The following is a 16,772-nucleotide window of genomic DNA, read 5'->3' as shown; positions in this document are numbered from 1 at the left end:
TGTTAACTATTCTATACTCACCAATGTAAAAGATGTATCTCTCCATTTTACTCTTTATCCAATCTTAGAGATTTCCCCACTTTTGCTTTCTCCAGTAAATTTCATGTAAACCCCCTTATGGCTCCCACTTTGAGTCTAATGTATAAAATAAACTGTAAAATTGCCATTCTCCACAACATTTTCTCAATTTGTTGAGATTTTGCTTCGTGGCGACTATGACGTATCTTTTGAAGTTCAATTTTTTAAACCTAAGTAATTTAACATTGTCTTCTATTATTTCCCTCCTTAACCCGCAGCTCCTGGAGGACAGGGAGTCACTAGTTCATTTTCTCATCTCCTGCAGAGTCTAGTACAATGACTTCAATTAGTAAATGCTCCAAAAGATTATTGAATAAATAGTATTATATTATTCACAGGTGCTGGGAGTAACTGAATTTAACTTCTTGAGGAAAACCTTTGTAGATCTAAATTTCTTCTGAAAATATAAAGAATTGGAGTAAACTCTAAGGTATTTCCAAAATACCAACTATTGGGACAATGGTAAGGTTATGATATACATATTTAACCTCTCTATCATTTTTAGTATATTACGGGGCACATAGTGGGAACTGAATAAGTGTTTGCAATGAACTGACTCCCATGTAGATATATTTAAGTTGAGAAGAAACAAAGATGTGTTTCTGAAGTTTCATATAAATTGCTTATGAGATGAACCATACAAAAGAAATTTATTATTAAATGGTTCCTAAGGTGAATATTTTTTTTTACAATATTTGAAATTACTTTGCAATATAATAACTCCTAATCTAATCCATTTTTAAATTTCACATTTTTATGTGTCAAGGTTGCTGATAATAGGACAAACCAGACTGGTATCTTACAAGGGCACCAATTGACTTAACTATTGACTAAATCAAGCAATTATTCTGAGATAATTGTCCCTCTTTCTAAAGTTCCCAAGATGATATCTACCTATCTTTCTCTCTGTCTTTCTGAATCCCTTGTGTTTTAACTCTCAATTCAAATTTGGTAGATCTATCCTAAATTATAATGCTATGCATAAACTTTTCACTTTCCAATACTCCTTTCCATATTCCTCCCCCTTGTTTAACCACACACCTCACCATTTGCCAAAATAGGTATGCCTTCCATGGTGACTGGAACATCCACAGTACTAGACTCTTCAAAACATGTGCCTCAGTCCGTGGCTTTTGTATGAGCATGCTGGAAGTTGAAGCTTCCTCAACTGAGAAATAACATGTTTAGGTCACCCTCAAGGTGAGATTCAGGAAAGGGAGTGCTCCTTACTCGATTTTACTTTCTCTATGCCTCTCCGCTATCCAGGGCCTTTCCCCCATAAATCCAGCGAAAAATTAGAAAAGTAATAACTCTTCGGAACAATTATCTTATCTCAAAAAAGGTTCTACTCCTTTGATACAAATGGGGAAAAGCAGAAAATGTAACTAGATTCTTTGAGACTGGGGTCAAAGAGAAAGTCAGTTTTCTTTGGGACTCTTTATTTTACAAATTTTGGAGTATCAATTACAATGGGAATAAGGACTCCCATAGATGAACCCAGAAAGATTAAAATAATTCACAAAGGACAGGAAATCAACTACTAGCTCGTGCACTATAAATCTCATTCTCTCTCAATTCCCAAGTCCTCCTCATCTGCCTAGGGCTTATCTGAATATATCAGGCCAAAATCTCACCTGATACTTGTACCAGGACATAAAACGACTATGTGACAAAGATCTTATCATGGAATAAATGAGTCAGTTGACCCCTAAAGCCTGATTTACATTACTGTCTCACATCCTGTATTGAGCCTCCATTCAAGAGTCAAAGGTACCTGTTCTCTGAGGAGTCCTGACTAATTGGCGAGATTGAATCACGAACATGAAAAACTTCAGTTGCAGTTCCTCTTTATGCATGGCTGACTCCTAGAAATAGAGAGAGTTTAATCCGAACAAACAGATTTGTGAAGTGATTAAGATAAACAAAAGTGACACAGACCAGGTATGTTCACTACTAACAAAGACTTATGACCTGACAGTCTAAACTTCAACCTACGAAGAATCTACTTTTGTCCATGTGACAGAGCAAGGTCACCTGAACTCAGCAAGCACTCCTTTCCCAGCTGCTAAGAGTAGGTAAGAGGCGGGGGGCCTCCAGAGGCTTCCATTCTTCAAGTCTGAGCTCAGACGATGGCTATCATTTGGGTCTAGAGTATCTACTCAGGAGCATTTCTCCTAGGTTCCTAGACAGGCCCAAAAGCTGAGTGAACAAAGATATTTCTCCATTATTTTCTCTTAAAAAGTATGGCAAATTTAAATAAACCTGTAATATTTTATCTTAAGGGGAAAAAAGGATGGCACAGATTATAGGTTAGTCAATTCAGTCCCAGGAACATCACCAGGGCCATTTAGTTCTTCAGAGGAACAGACCCTCTGGTCCTTTCCTCTTTTTAGAAAAGTAGATCTCTGGTAGATCCCAATAGCTTTCCTCACACCTACATTCCTGTTTCAAACTCCTCAAGAGTTCTGGACGTTTCTATATGTTTAGAATATAATGTATCCCAATCCTAAACTCTTCCCCACCCCCACGCGCCCCACCCCTTTTTTTCCTTTCCCCTAATGGCCAATCAAGCATCATCTGGTGCAGAGTACAGGTCTGCAAACTAAGAAACTTATTTCCTACTCCTAGATCTGCTACACACTTTATAACTTTGGGAAACTATTTCACTTTTCTGAAACTGTTAGATTAAACTATCTCCAAATTCCTCTACAATCACTAACGTTCTGTGATTCTCAAAACACAATATAGCCTGAGCTTGATTGAGCTCTCAGGTCTAGATCTGCAGAGGTGGCCACAGGTTCCAGCAGATGGAAGGCCAAGGAGAAGGCTGCCATGGAAACCGGAGCTGTAAGCAATAATCGCCCAGCGGAACCAGAAGATGGCGGGTGCGGGGTTCGGGGGAACAGAGAAAAGCGAAGGACGAAAGGAACACGAACAGTATTCCGGGAACAAGAAAAAAGCGCAAACTGAAAGATCAGAGAAATTAAGACTACAGCCTTCTTAGATGCTTCCTAGGTTTTTCTGAGCCTCGCCATACTGCGCAGGCGTCCCTCGGCACTTCACTGTGCTCTTTGACCTCCCGCCCCAACCCCCTTCGTCCTCAGCCGCCGAGCGGCTCTTCCGGTGTCGGGGAGGCGGTTCCGGTTCGCGGCCATTCCCGGGTTTTGCGTTCCGCGCCCGGCCGGAAACCCCTTCGTATAGCAGCCGGTTCCGGTTCGGTGAGTGGCGGCGGGAAGCTGGGGGAGGGGGAGGATGGAGGAATCCCGGGCCGGGGTGTTGTGCCGCTCCGGGCCCCGCAACCTGGGCTGCGCTGGGCGGAAGCGAGGACGGCGGTGGGGACGGCGCTGCTCCCTCTGCCCCGCCCCCTGGGACCACCTCCCCTCCCCGGAGCTGTCCGCGGGCGCCCGGGCCGCCGGCCGTTAGGCTCCCGGAGCCGTTCCTCCAGGCCTTTTCCCCTTCGGCGGTGGCGAGGTGGTCCTCCCGCCATCACGGCAGCCCCCGGCCCAGCGCCCAGCCCTCCCGGTGGGGAAACAGGCCGGCTGGGGTTTCGGAGCTTTCCCGCCAGAGCAGGGTCATCTCACGGGAAAGCTGTTTTCGCCGGGAAGATCAGCTTTTTTTATTTTTTATTTTTTTTTAACACCTTTTCCCTTTCCCGCCTTCCTTGAGACCAAAAGGGTATTTCTCGACCACTTCTGCGTCTCACGTAAACATTTCTCCAACTCGTTCACTCTGTGGTGTCTCCCCGAGGCGGGAGATCGCTGGTGCCGCCACCAGAGAGACCCGTCTGGACCCTCCCGCCCAGGCCATGAGAGCCCCCTGCCCGGCCGCGGGTGCTTACCTGGCTCATCGCCGTCTGGTAATCCACTCGAACCGCCTCTCTCTCTCTCTCGGGGAACCCTAACGTGGTCTCTCTGGATGTGTGCCCGGCTCTCTTGCTTGAGCTTGGTGGTTTCTGTTTATCGCTGCCTCTGCAGTGTTTGCACTTATCTCGTTGGCAATAACTCACTCCTTTATCACTTTCAAGGCAGCCTTGTTCAAGTCATCTCACTTCACGTTAGGTACACTTGTTATAATTGGGGTGGTGGTGATTCTTATGAAATTCATGTAAAACCTTTCTATAGCCTACCAGCCATTTGACTTAAGGGTCTTGTTGGGCATTTTGGCTGGAATAGACCGGACCTTTATTCTTTATAAAGATCTTTTGTGGTAAGGACGCCAGTTGAAAGATAAGTGACACTCAATTGGAAATGACATAAGTGAAACTTTAAGCATCTTCTTTAAGCAAGATTCCTTAACTTTCTTCCAACTGAGAGATTCCCTACCTTGCCCACCCCCCTCCAGTTCCATTTTCTGTCTGTGTTTAAAGAATTAATAATTTTGTTATTGTTAATCTTCACCTGAGGATATTTTTCCATTGATCTTTTAGAGAGAGTGGAAGACATCCATGTGAGAGAAACACATAGATTGGTTGCCTCCTGCACACACCCTATTGGTGGCCCAGGCCTGGGAGGAGCCTGCAACCAAAGTACCTGCCCTTGATTGGAATCGAACCCGGGACCCTTCCATCGGCAGGCCGAAGCTCTATCCACTGAGCAAACTGGCTAGGGCTCTAGTTCCATTTTGGAAGTCTCATTCATTTTTTAACCTGATTACAATTAATATATCCCAGCCGGCTAGGGCTCTAGGTGCATTTTGGAAGCCTCATCACTTTTATCTGAGTACAATTAACGTGGTCTTCATATCACCCATCTGATGAGATAAACCTAGTGGGAGCAAATGGATTAAAAAACAGGTTGTGCTACTTCAGGCTAAGATGATGTAACTCTTTTAACTACTGCTTTGGAAGTCTTTCCTTTACCTGACTCCCACATCTACTAATCACACTACTGTAGCTTTATTTTTTTGCTATAAATACCCATTTATGGATCTTCCCCCAGTAGACAGTGATCTTCTTAGCAGCCGGGACCAGTTTTTATTCTTATCCTCAGTATCTTGTATGTAATTGGTATACAGTAAATGTTTGTGTATGCAAGAAGTTTCTTAGTGTATAAGGTGTTGGAGTGTTAAAGTGTTTCAGGTGTTAGAATCTAATTGGGAGAGAATACTATCTTGTTGGCAATACCTTGCTCCTTTACATTTTCATGCAAATATATCCTGCTGTATTACATAAAAATATCAAAAACAAAAACATAGTACAAACTGTGTCACATACAAAGTTTTCCAGAGCACAAAGTCGGGTGAGACATGATCACTTCCACACCCTTTTTCGTTTTTAAAATATATATATATATTTTATTGATTTTTTACAGAGAGAAAGGGAGAGGGATAGAGAGTTAGAAACATCAGTGAGAAAGAAACATTGATCAGCTGCCTCCTGCACACCCCCTACTGGGGATGTGCCTGCAACCAAGGTACATGCCCTTGACCGGAATCAACCTAGGACCTTTCAGTCCGCAGGCCCACGCTCTGTCTTCAGAGCCAAACTAGTTAGGCTCCACACCCTTTTCATATCATAAATGGTTAGAACCACATCTTGGCCCTGGCTAAAGCTAATTGTACAGTAGTTCTCTGCAGTATATACTTTCTAGTAACTTCATAGAAACTTGTCTCATAATAACCTCTTTGCATGTATGTAAGCATATAAATGTTTTATCATACTTGTTACATTCTGTTACTGTCAAGACTTCGCCATTGTTTGCTTTCAGATTTCCTGTTATCTTCTGTTCAGTTACTAAATTAACTTCACATGAATATCTGTAACTGTTTATGTTCTTTCAGTAAAATAAATGACCAATGTGAACTTGGAAATTAATTATTAGAATACTTTTCTTAAAAGAAAAACATGTTTATGCTTTAAGAATTTTGGTGGCACCAAAGGTTCCAGGTCCAGCATTTCATGTTGAATCTTGGGTTAAACGTCCCTTCTCCCAGTGCAACTACAAAATGGCAAAATGAAAGTGCCATAAGCACACCAAAGAAGCTGGATATATTTGCATGAAAATGTAATTTAGTGCTTTAATTATTAAAGTCACAAAACAGTATAGATTCACTAGAATTAGTTAGGGCTTGCTTTTATGTAGCTAAAGCATATGAGCCCTTGAATTGAGGATATGTTAAAGGATGAGAAGTTTTGTGATGTTTGTTGAAAATCACATTTGCTTGAAAGTCAGGATACCTGTGTTTTAGTTTTTCCTTTGCTCCATCTGTACGATTTTAGGCAAGTCACTTAACCTCTTTGGACATAATTCTTCGATTTCTTGCTTGCCGAAGAAGCCTTTCTTTGTGTGTGCACTTTGTTGTGATAATAGAGAATACCTGTTACCAATCTGTAGTTTATGAAGCATTTAATCTTTTTAAGAATAATGGTGATAGGATTATGAATAATATAAGTGACTATTATCATGCCTAGTCTTCTTTTGGAAATCTGCCAAGAAGTATGTGTGCTGAGGGTATGTTTATTAACCTAGTCCCAAGCAGTTAAGCTTTTAAATTCCTTTTCTGGGAAAATTAGATCCATCAGAGGAGAAAGGAATTTCATATAGGCAAAAGAGCTTTGAATTTTAGCAGTTTGAATAACTATGGGGAGAAAGTATTTAGTACTACTGGGACATTCCTTGACTATCCTCAGAATATCAGTAGCTTTATGTTTGGCTACTGAATAAGACGTGTATGGAAGACAAGTCTTAATAGGACCACCACAAGATCTATCACTTGCTTATGAAATAGTTTAGCATGAGATAATAGCAAGAGCATTGGATTGGGAATTTCAGTGTAGTCACTAGTCAACTTTATGACCAAATGCAAATGAATGTCCAAAGAGTTGGCTCTCCTAACTTGCTTCTTGATGTAATATTCTGTGATTCTGTGAGTAGTCCATAATTGCTGTTTAGTATAGCACGGATTGTAGAAATGTTTAGAAATACCCCAGGCTAGTTATAGTTCTCTTTTCATCAAGTCAACTCTCCTTATCATCTTATATTTTTCTCCACCAAAAACACAAATTTCACTTCTGAGTGGTTTCCTGTTTTATAATTAAATGAAGAAGATATTTCAGTGTATAACCTTTCTGTTTTCTGCCTTCTTTTACAGGACTGTGTATTTCTGCTAAAGTCAGTAATGTGAAAAGACCTGACATGGGTAAGACTGATTATGAAGTGGTCATCCAGTCCTTCTAGTTTTAGTAACTCTTATAAGTTAAGCTGAATTGGAAGAATGGGTTTTCTTAACACTTTTAATATTTTCATTTTTGTGCTTAATAATTTTAAGGGAGATCTCATACTGATTATGTAATACAGTATACCAAACAATTTTCTTTTAGTTGGGACATTTTCTGTAGTGTTGTTTGGAAGTATTTTCTCATTCATTGTATTGAAAAAACCAAATAATACACACCAGCAGACATTTACTATGTGGTAGGCCCTGTTCTAATTACTTAAAATGTATTTATTTGATTTGCAATCATCTTACAAGGGTACCCATAATACCTATAAAATAGGCACTGTTATTATTGCCATTATATCGACAAGGGAACTTATACACCGAGGTTAAGAAACTTGCCTAGTGTTACACAACTATAACTGGCAGAGCCAGGGTTTAAACTCAGGCAGCCTGGTTCCAGAGTCCTTGTCCTTTAGTATTTCCAAAAGATTATGGAAATATTATATTTCCTCCTATATGAGAAATAATTTGATTAGGAACATTTTAAGTTTTATTTAGCCAGTGGCTCTGACAGTTGTGATTAGAACATTTTCCACTATTCATAGTACTTTATGTCTGCAAAGGGGGTCAATATAATGTCAAGACTAGTAGCCAAATTAAGAATAGATTGAGAGCCCTGGCTGAGTAGCTCAGTTGCTTAGAGCATCATTTACTGGTAGAGCAGGAATGGAGGACCTTTTTTCTGCCAAGGGCCATTGGATATTTATAATATTCTCAGGCCATACAAAATTATCATCTTAAAAATTAGCCAGCTTTGGTCAAACATTTAATTAACTCACCTCTAATGCCTTGTCAGGACCAGACCAAGTGATTTCGGGGGCCTTACAGGGCCCAAGGGCTGGATGTTTCCCACCTCTGATTTAAAGCATCCCGATAAATAAGGTGGTGGGTTTGATCCATGGTTAGGGCACATACAGGAATCAACCAGTGAATGCTTCAATAAGTGGGACAATAAATCGGTGTTTCTCTTCTCGCTCTAAAATCAATAAAATTTTTAGAAGAGTACGTTGAAAATCATTACAGTTAGATCTTACATTATATTTGCTCCTTTTAATTTCACATTGGTCCCCTCTCTCTGTTCTGTTTTTCCCTTTTGTTTTGTGTACCTTCTGTCTGTCATTTGTTTCCCTTTTTTCTCATTGCTGATATTATGTCATGGAGTTCTTTTATTATTTGTTTCTCTTCTACTCTTTTATAAGAAAGTAACTAAGTTCTCAAAAAATGGTTATAAAGTAAGATTCTGCCATAATATTACAGTGATTGAGCTAATGTTTGTTAAGAGCCATATGAATAAATGTTGCTTTTGGCAGAACATTTTTAGGTTGATTAACCTTTAAAGCACTTTTTGAATTAAAACTAAAAATAAACTAGTGTTAACTGGTGTTTGTTTTTGAATTATGATATTTCTCCATTCTTTTTATTTATTTATTTATTTATTTATTTATTTATTTAAATATTTTTTACAGAGAAGAAGAGAGAGGGATAGAGAGTAAGAAATGTCGATGAGAGAGAATCATCGATCAGCTGCCTCCTGCACCCCCTCCCCCACTGGGGATGTGCCCACAACCAAGGTACCTGCCCTTGAACGGAATCAAATCTGGGACCTCTCAGTTCGCAGGCCGACGCTCTATCCACAGAGCCAAACCGGTTTCGGCTCCATTCTTTTTATCATTAAAATTTTTTCTACAGTTACATTCAAAAATTTCTTTTGGGGAAATGTCATCATTTTAAAATTTTGCATTTAACTCTTGACAGTTTTGAGATTTCTTACCAATGGTTATTTATGAAAGTGAGATCTTATTTAATTGTATGGCTGGTCTTTGGGAATTATTGTTATCATCCTTACCCAAGGACATGTTTTTATTGACTTTTAGAGAGAGAGAAAAGGAGGGAGAGAGAGAAAGAGAAACTTCAGTGTGAGAAATAAAAATCAATCAGTTACCTCTTGTATAATAATTACCCCAACTGGGAATTGAACCCAAAGCCTTTTTGGTATATGGACTGATGTTCCAACCAACTGAGCCACTGGCCAGGACTGGGAATTATTAAGTGAAAAGATGGGTATATAGTAAAGTAGTTATTAAAGCATTATGAGACTTGAACTAATCCGGACTCTTTCTCCAGATGATATTGCTGATAGGATGAGGATGGATGCTGGAGAAGTAACTTTAGTGAACCACAACTCCATATTCAAAACCCATCTCCTGTCACAAACAGGCTTTCCAGAGGACCAGCTTCCACTTTCTGATCATCAGGTTAGAAATTGTTTTCTTTTGTCAGTTAACTTTGGCTTAAGTTTTTATCTTATGTAGTTTAATGGCAAACTCAAAAGTAAAAACATATACAGTATATAACCTTTTTAGAATCAGTGATTCTAATGTTTGAAATTCTGTTTGATATATTAAAGTTAAGACAAGAACCAAACTATGCATGAGTTCTTTGACAACAGTACCTTTGAAAAAACTCTTTGTTAGTTCTCTAAATTTTACAATTACCAGTACACAGATCTGTGTTTTAAACTGTATCTTAAAATTGCTGAGCATTAAATGGGGTGTGTATATTTATAAATATACAGCAGCTCTGAGATTTTTCCATGCTATAAAGCTTATATTCTCAAAGGACCAGCAGCATCAGCATTACCCAGGAGCTTGTTGGAATTGCAGAATTTCAGGCTTCACCCCACACCTATTGAATAAGAATCTACATTTTTAAAAATCTCCAGCTGATTTATATGCACATTAAAGTTTGAGGAGCAATATTAATAAAGCAGTCTTTCTCAGTAGGAAAGCCATTACTAATTTGAATAACATGATTCTTTGCTGTGTGAATCTGATTTAAGCATAGCAGAATGTTTAGCATCCTTGGCACCTGTGTACTAAATACCTGTAGCATCTGCCCCCAATAATTATTTTAATAACTGAATATGTATTCATGCATTTCCAGATTTTTACTGGTGTGCAGCACCACCCCTGATTAAAAATCGTTAAGTTTTCAAAAAAAATCCAAAGTCAGATTGATTTTGTTTGCCTTTTTGATATATGATACACTGGTTTTCAGAACAGGAAATACTAAATGCATAGTTACCTTCTCATGAGTATTTTTTGAATTAAGTTGTATAACAGATATTTTGCTTATTTTTCCCCCCTGAAGCCTTTTTAAAAAATCAGATTGTTTGTTCATTCTGACATTCTTCGTAGTATGTTGTTTAATTTATAATATGTATAAATATTAGTTACACAGGGATGGGCAAAAGTAGGTTTATATGGAAAATAACAAAATAATAAGTAATAATACAAAAATAAACTCTTCATGCGCTCACAACTGTAAACCTAATTTTGCCCCACCCTCTATTGAATTCTGAAATAGGTCGTAATCTTGTTTAATGATACATTTTTTTCTAGTATAAATTCTTACTACATTTTATTGTCAGAATATGATTTCAGAAAAATCTTCTGCTTTGTTTAGATATTACCTTCCAGGCAAGGAAATTTGGACGGATCTTATACATGTTCTACAAGAAGTGCAGCTTATAGTCCAAATTATTATTCAGGTATGATACATAGCTTGGAGTCAAGACCTTCATACCTTTCAGATTTCTTCCTAGTGTATCATTTGTGTTTACCATCTGTAAAAGTGCAAGCATTGTCTGTCAAAAGCAAAATAGTATTTTCTCCACTAACACAACATTTCAGTAAGCTGTGTATCTGTGTATGTGTATGTTGTTGCTATGATACTTTACTGATCTAGTCTCAAATATTTTTTAATGGAAAAGTTGTTTTGAAATCCATTCTCCTACTTGTTCATTATATCATTGTAAAAATCACTATAGTTTTGTGTGTTTTTTTAGATATGTCTATGTGATGTAAAAATTATTTGTTTTATTGATTTAAAGCTCAAAGTTAGCCTATTTCAATTCTACTTGAAGCCATGAATTCTGAAAATCTACTTCTGCCCAAGTGTATCCCTCCATCAGGGCAGGAAATATTAACTACATGTCTCTATCTAGCACCTGCCACAGCCATGCTTGCATATTTAAGGGCTTGTCTATTCGATTTGTGATCCATGACAGAAGTCAGCATTCTCTAGCTATTCTAACCCCTGGTCTGCCTGACTTTACATCTCCCCTTCCTAAGATTTAAAGATCTTCTGGTTCTGTCTTGGGGAAACGAAGAATTTTTGTTCATTAGCCTCCTGGCAGTATGACCCAGGAAGATATTAGTGTTTTCCTATGTCTTTTCACTGTTTCCAATCTCCCCATGTTATCACAAATATGGGAATATTAGTAATACTACTTAATCTGCCTCAGTGAGATTTTTATAAGGATAAACAGATAATAAGTATGAAATGCAAGTAATAATTATTGTTGTTATTTGGCTTCCTCAGGATTCTTTGTCAGCAAGATGAGATCTCCTCCCCTAAAAAGACGTTAGTATGATGCTTTTTTAGATTTATATTATATTTAAATGTCACTTAGGTGGTGGTAATTTATCCTGGGCACTGGATTTCCTCTTCTGGGATGGGAAATGGTCTTCACATAGTATGTGCATAATTTGTAGTATAGAAAATCAGTTGTCATGATTCTTCTTATTGTTCTTTTGTTAATCCTCACCTGAGGATATTTTTCATTGATTTTTAGAGAGAGTTTAAGGGAGAGGGAGAGAGAGAGAGAAACATCGATGTGAGAAAGACACATCAACTGGCTGCCTACTGTGCGAGCCCTGAATGGGGTCAGGGATGGAGTCTGCAACCAAGGTATCTGCCATTGACCAGAACTGAACCTGCCACCCTTTAGTCCATGGGCAGATGCTCTAAGCACTGAGCCAAATCAGCCAGGGCAGTCATCATTATTATTGAAAAATCCTTCCTGATGAGCAAAGAACCTGAAAGCTGGTTTGATAGCTCATTATTAATCCAAGGGGAAGGGTAGTTGAGTGGATAATGAAATCAGATCATTAATATTTGAACTCAGTTTGTGTTTCCTTGTAATTTCACATGCTGATTTACCACTGGACAGAATATTTGCTTTTAGTTAAAAATAATTGCTCAATAAACAGTTTTATAGAGAAAATTATATTCATAATCTCCTATAATTCAACTCGTCCTTAACTCATCTCAAATCATTATGTTCCTGACTATAATGATATCTGGCTAAATTCCTGGCTTTTATCTCAGTTACATGATTTTTGAGAGTTACATTTTTTCTGTATTTGTCCTTATCTACAAGACCTCTAAAGTCACTGTCTAACAATCAGAATTTTAAATCTTGAATATCAAGGGTCTCTATACCTTTTTATTATAATAAAGTCTTTATTTAAATCTACTTTCTATTGCGTACTTTTTAAAACTTTCTTTGCCATACCCATTCCAGTTCATTGCATGTTCTACAGAATTTTGTCTCTGCTATCTCCTTTGGATGTATTATTTTCTGATAATCTCCACATTGGTTTCTGTGGTCAGTCACTTTAAATTTTACCTCTTAATTGGGCTAGACATGGGTCCTAAGTTTACTTGCCTTAGTTTTCTCATTCTGACTGTATAGGTATTTGTTACCTTGCTATCCTTTCCTCCACCAAAATGAAAATAAACACAGGAAAATCCCAAACTTGAGAATGTAGGGTCTGGAGCTTTCTGTTTATTGCTTTATTGGATCTGACTTTTGATATATGAGTAGCCTTCTCAGTGGCATGTGACAGAGAGGCATATCAAGCTTTAAAAAATCTACTTCTTAATCCATTTAAGATTTGACTATTAAAAACATTGATTAAAATTTAAAAAAAACAGAAAAAAGCACTTTCATTTTAATAACTTAGTGCTAGTCAGACTTCAAGACATCTTGATTAAGAGTACAATTGAATAGAAAATTAAAACATTTTAAACCCTAAACAAAAAAGAGTAAGGTGAAATGATTTTGCTCATGCTTAGAATCTTTATCAATGTTTTCTGTTTAGAAAATATGTTAAATTAGGTTGCCAAACTGGCATTTAGTAGATGAAATGATTTAAAGCATCCTGCTATTGATAAATAAATCCCAAGGAAAGCTGGCATTACTTAACTGTTGGTTACTTTCATAGATTGGCTGATACACTTTTTAAGATACCCATAAAAATGTCGCCTGTTCTTATAGAGAATCCATAGAGAAAAGTAGGAAAATACCCATCATTTTATTAGAATACAACCAAAATTAAGATTTGGTTATATTTCCCCTATAGTTTTATGTATTTATATACATGTGATAAGTAATCTTATTTGTGGCATAAGCAGCCTCATTTCTTAATGATGACAGAAAACCAGGCTAAATCATCACCAAAAAAATGAGTGTCTGCAATACCGTTGGTCCTTCTGTATCTTTGTTTGGTCATTTCAGCAATAGAGGACTGTTCAGTGATTTCATTGAGTAAAGATGGAACCACCTCATTCTGGTTAAACAGACTGCATTCCTCTTGTATTTTAAAGCTGAAGTCTCTCACACGCCCTTGAGAAGGCTTCTCTAGCTTATCCCTTAATCTCTTCTAAAAAAATTAAAAAAAATATTTTATTGATTTTCTACAGAGAGGAAGAGAGAGGGGTAGAGAGTTAGAAACATCAATGAGAGAGAAACATCGATTAGCTGCCTCCTGCACACCCCCTACTTGGGAAGTGCCTGCAACCAAGGTACATGCCCTTGACCGGAATTGAACGCAGGAGCCTTCAGTCCACAGATCGACACTCTATCCACCGAGCCAAACCGGTTTTGGTTATCCCTTAATTTCAGATTTCACACCTGTTCAGGACAATTTTCATTTTTTGATAGACATCTCTAGTGAGATCATTCCCTAATCAAATTTTAGCAAAAAAGTATGAGAGACAGAAATGTCTGTTGTTACTACTTTGCATTTAATTTGAAGATAATTTTCTTGTCCTTTAATGAGACTCATTTTCATTAGCCTCATGTCTCTATCTTGAAAGTAATGGTAATAGATGCTAAGCATAAGTAATGATTACAAAGGAGAAAAGTTATAATTCATTTTGAAAGTAAATTTAATTATTAGATTAGGTTTATCCACTGGTGAATGAACTGGTACTAATATCACTCACCTTGACTGCTTCTTTTTTTATATCTTATTTACCCTAAATCCTGATAATCCTGATCAACTGGAAAAAATACACACAATACAATACAAAACTTATATTTTTGTCAGCTGCCATACTTTTTGGAGAGAATATCAAAGGCTACATTAAATATTTTAAATGACATAAATGTGTAATGTTAAAAGTTCGATAATAATATGCTTTGAAAGAGGACTTTCAATGTGATATTGACAGATAAAAAATTTTAGGAAGCAGAGAATTATCATTCTCGTTTTTCCACTCATACTCCTCAGGGTTCCATAGCCTAACATCTGAAATTATTTTGAAGGCATGTAATTGTCCAGTCTTGGTGATTAGGAGAGGAAGGTATAGAAATTATTCTGTTCTTAGCTGAAACTTGGAAATACAGGGTGTCAAAAAAAATGTATACACTAAGTTGAATTTTGAAAAAGAAATGTATTTTAGTAAACACTACCTTTATAATTCTTCAAAGTGTATGTATACATTTTTTTGGACATTCATTTTGAAAGTAAATTTAATTATTAGATTAGGTTTATCCACTGGTGAATCACACTGACTGCTGTTTTTTTTTGTATCTTATCCTGAATTCTGATAATCCTGATCAACTGAAAAAAATTTATTATCCTTGCTTGTAAGCCACAAGTCAGAAAATTAAAAACAAACCAAACAAATAATTCTCACTTAGCCTGATTGTAGCAGAAAGCGTTGGAGTATTGATATGTCTGTTGATTATGGCATTAAATGACTGAGATACCATATCAGAACCAGATGAACATGATGGATCATTCTTGCCATAAAATGACCAGAATAAGCAGCAATTAAGTTATCTCTGCTCTTAGAGAGAGCCTCTGAGTTGTGAACATGGTAATTACAAACAGGAGATACCAGCTGCTTATTAAGCAATAACTGTTGTTCATTTGAATTACAATTCTCGGCCCTCCACCTGCTTTCTTACTGGTCTGGCCTACCTTCTTTCAGGCCCAGGCCTGGGAGTGCTTGCAAGATATAGTTGGGGTAAAATGTTGACTTTTGGTGGACACCACGGAGTCACATTGATGCAGATAAGGCACATGGCTGTGGCAGGATTCAGCTCCTTCAACAATTTTCAGGTTAGTATGGCTGAATCAATTATAGTTTGTAGAAGTTCCCTTACTGCAGACTTTACTGGCAGTTGAGACTGGGATCTTCCATAAGAGACATGGTAAAATGCCACATTGCTTTAGAATTCAATGTTGGACATGGTTGCAGTCAAATGGAGAACCACAGTAGGTATTTAATTTATTCAAATTTTTATTCCTTTAGATAAACCTTCCTCAGACAGTTTTCTTGGCTCAGGAGACGTAAGAACCTTTGGCCAGAGTGCAAATGGTCAGTGGAGAAATTCTACCCCAGCATCAGGTGCAGCTTCACAAAAATCAAGAAACAGCCGAAGTCTTTACCTCGAAACCCGAAAGACCTCAAGGTAGGTACTCTGGCTGCTTAATTCATAAGCCCTCTCTGCAATATAAGAGAAAATGGCTATAAGGGTAGTTGTTATATTGATATTTTAAATGAGTAACACCATTTTTGAACTTTAAGTTTACTTGGTGCTGGATTTTGGTGACAGCCAAATTTTATTAAAGGAGAGAACATTTAGATATATTTTTATTGATTTAGAGAAAGGAAGGGAAAGAGATAGAAACATTGATGAGGACATCAACATCAATCGGCTGCCTCCTGCACACCCCTTGGTGGGGATTGAGCCTGCAACCCTGAGCCCTGACTAGGAATCATCTGGTGACCTCTTGGTGCGTGGGTCAACGTTTAACCACTCTGCTACAGTGGCCAGGCTAGAGGAGAGTTTTGAGGGAAATCTTGGTAAATATGAGTATATTAGGACCCTTGAGGATCTATATAGCTATTATGAACCTCAGAGTGAAAACCAGTATCTACAACTTTAGTAGCAAAGAAACTACCACATGTGGGCTCTCACATAACAGAGACTACTTACACCCAGGCAGCTTTGTACCTCATGGCCTTAGTCCTCTAGACATAAGCTATTTCTGTTAGAAAATAGAGTCACAAAGTACTTGCTCCTATTTACTATTTAGCTCAACTTCCTAAGTTCTACCTATTTTCTCACCAAGTTTATATTGATTATTAAAGGCAGATGAAGTTTGGCTTAGAAACTTTTCCATCAGGTGCTTTATTATATTAGTAAAATATTGCTTCTTTAAAATAGTATTTATGACTTCTTAAATTTTACAGTGGTGATGGGTTTTAGGTATATTATATCATTTAATTTCCTGCTTAGTCAAGGCTAAGCTTTTTGGTGTTGATTGAAACCAATAAGATGCCTTTTATTTTATTTTATGATTATTAGCACATGGACTCTGGAAACATGTGTC

The 16,772-nt window shown here is 37.6% G+C and overlaps 2 protein-coding genes across 8 annotated transcripts in view; one reads left to right on the top strand and one right to left on the bottom strand.

The window, feature by feature from the left end:
* The window catches only part of PFKM (phosphofructokinase, muscle), a 46,732-nt gene extending 42,769 nt beyond the window's left edge, over positions 1-3,963 (bottom strand). Inside the window, exon 1 of the mRNA XM_045589012.1 lies at positions 3,917-3,963. The gene's annotated coding sequence lies outside the window, so the exon portion shown is untranslated. The remainder of the gene's footprint in view (positions 1-3,916) is intronic.
* Positions 3,023-16,772, top strand: part of SENP1 (SUMO specific peptidase 1) — an 87,033-nt gene continuing 73,283 nt past the window's right edge. For 4 of the 7 annotated variants that reach the window (XM_045589018.1, XM_045589017.1, XM_045589016.1 and 1 more), the window contains exons 1-6: positions 3,309-3,934; positions 7,168-7,215; positions 9,421-9,551; positions 10,762-10,846; positions 11,680-11,721; positions 15,688-15,847. In XM_045589018.1, coding sequence (XP_045444974.1) covers positions 7,212-7,215; positions 9,421-9,551; positions 10,762-10,846; positions 11,680-11,721; positions 15,688-15,847 — 422 coding nt within the window. In that variant the 5' untranslated portion in view covers positions 3,309-3,934; positions 7,168-7,211. The other 3 variants (XM_036459330.2, XM_036459332.2, XM_036459331.2) reach the window with 3 other exon arrangements.

This window comes from Pipistrellus kuhlii, unplaced genomic scaffold (genome assembly GCF_014108245.1).
Source record: "Pipistrellus kuhlii isolate mPipKuh1 unplaced genomic scaffold, mPipKuh1.p scaffold_m20_p_3, whole genome shotgun sequence".
Classification (NCBI taxonomy): domain Eukaryota; kingdom Metazoa; phylum Chordata; class Mammalia; order Chiroptera; family Vespertilionidae; genus Pipistrellus; species Pipistrellus kuhlii.
The sequence above is the reverse complement of the archived record's forward strand: the minus strand, read 5'-3'. Positions and strand labels throughout refer to the sequence as shown.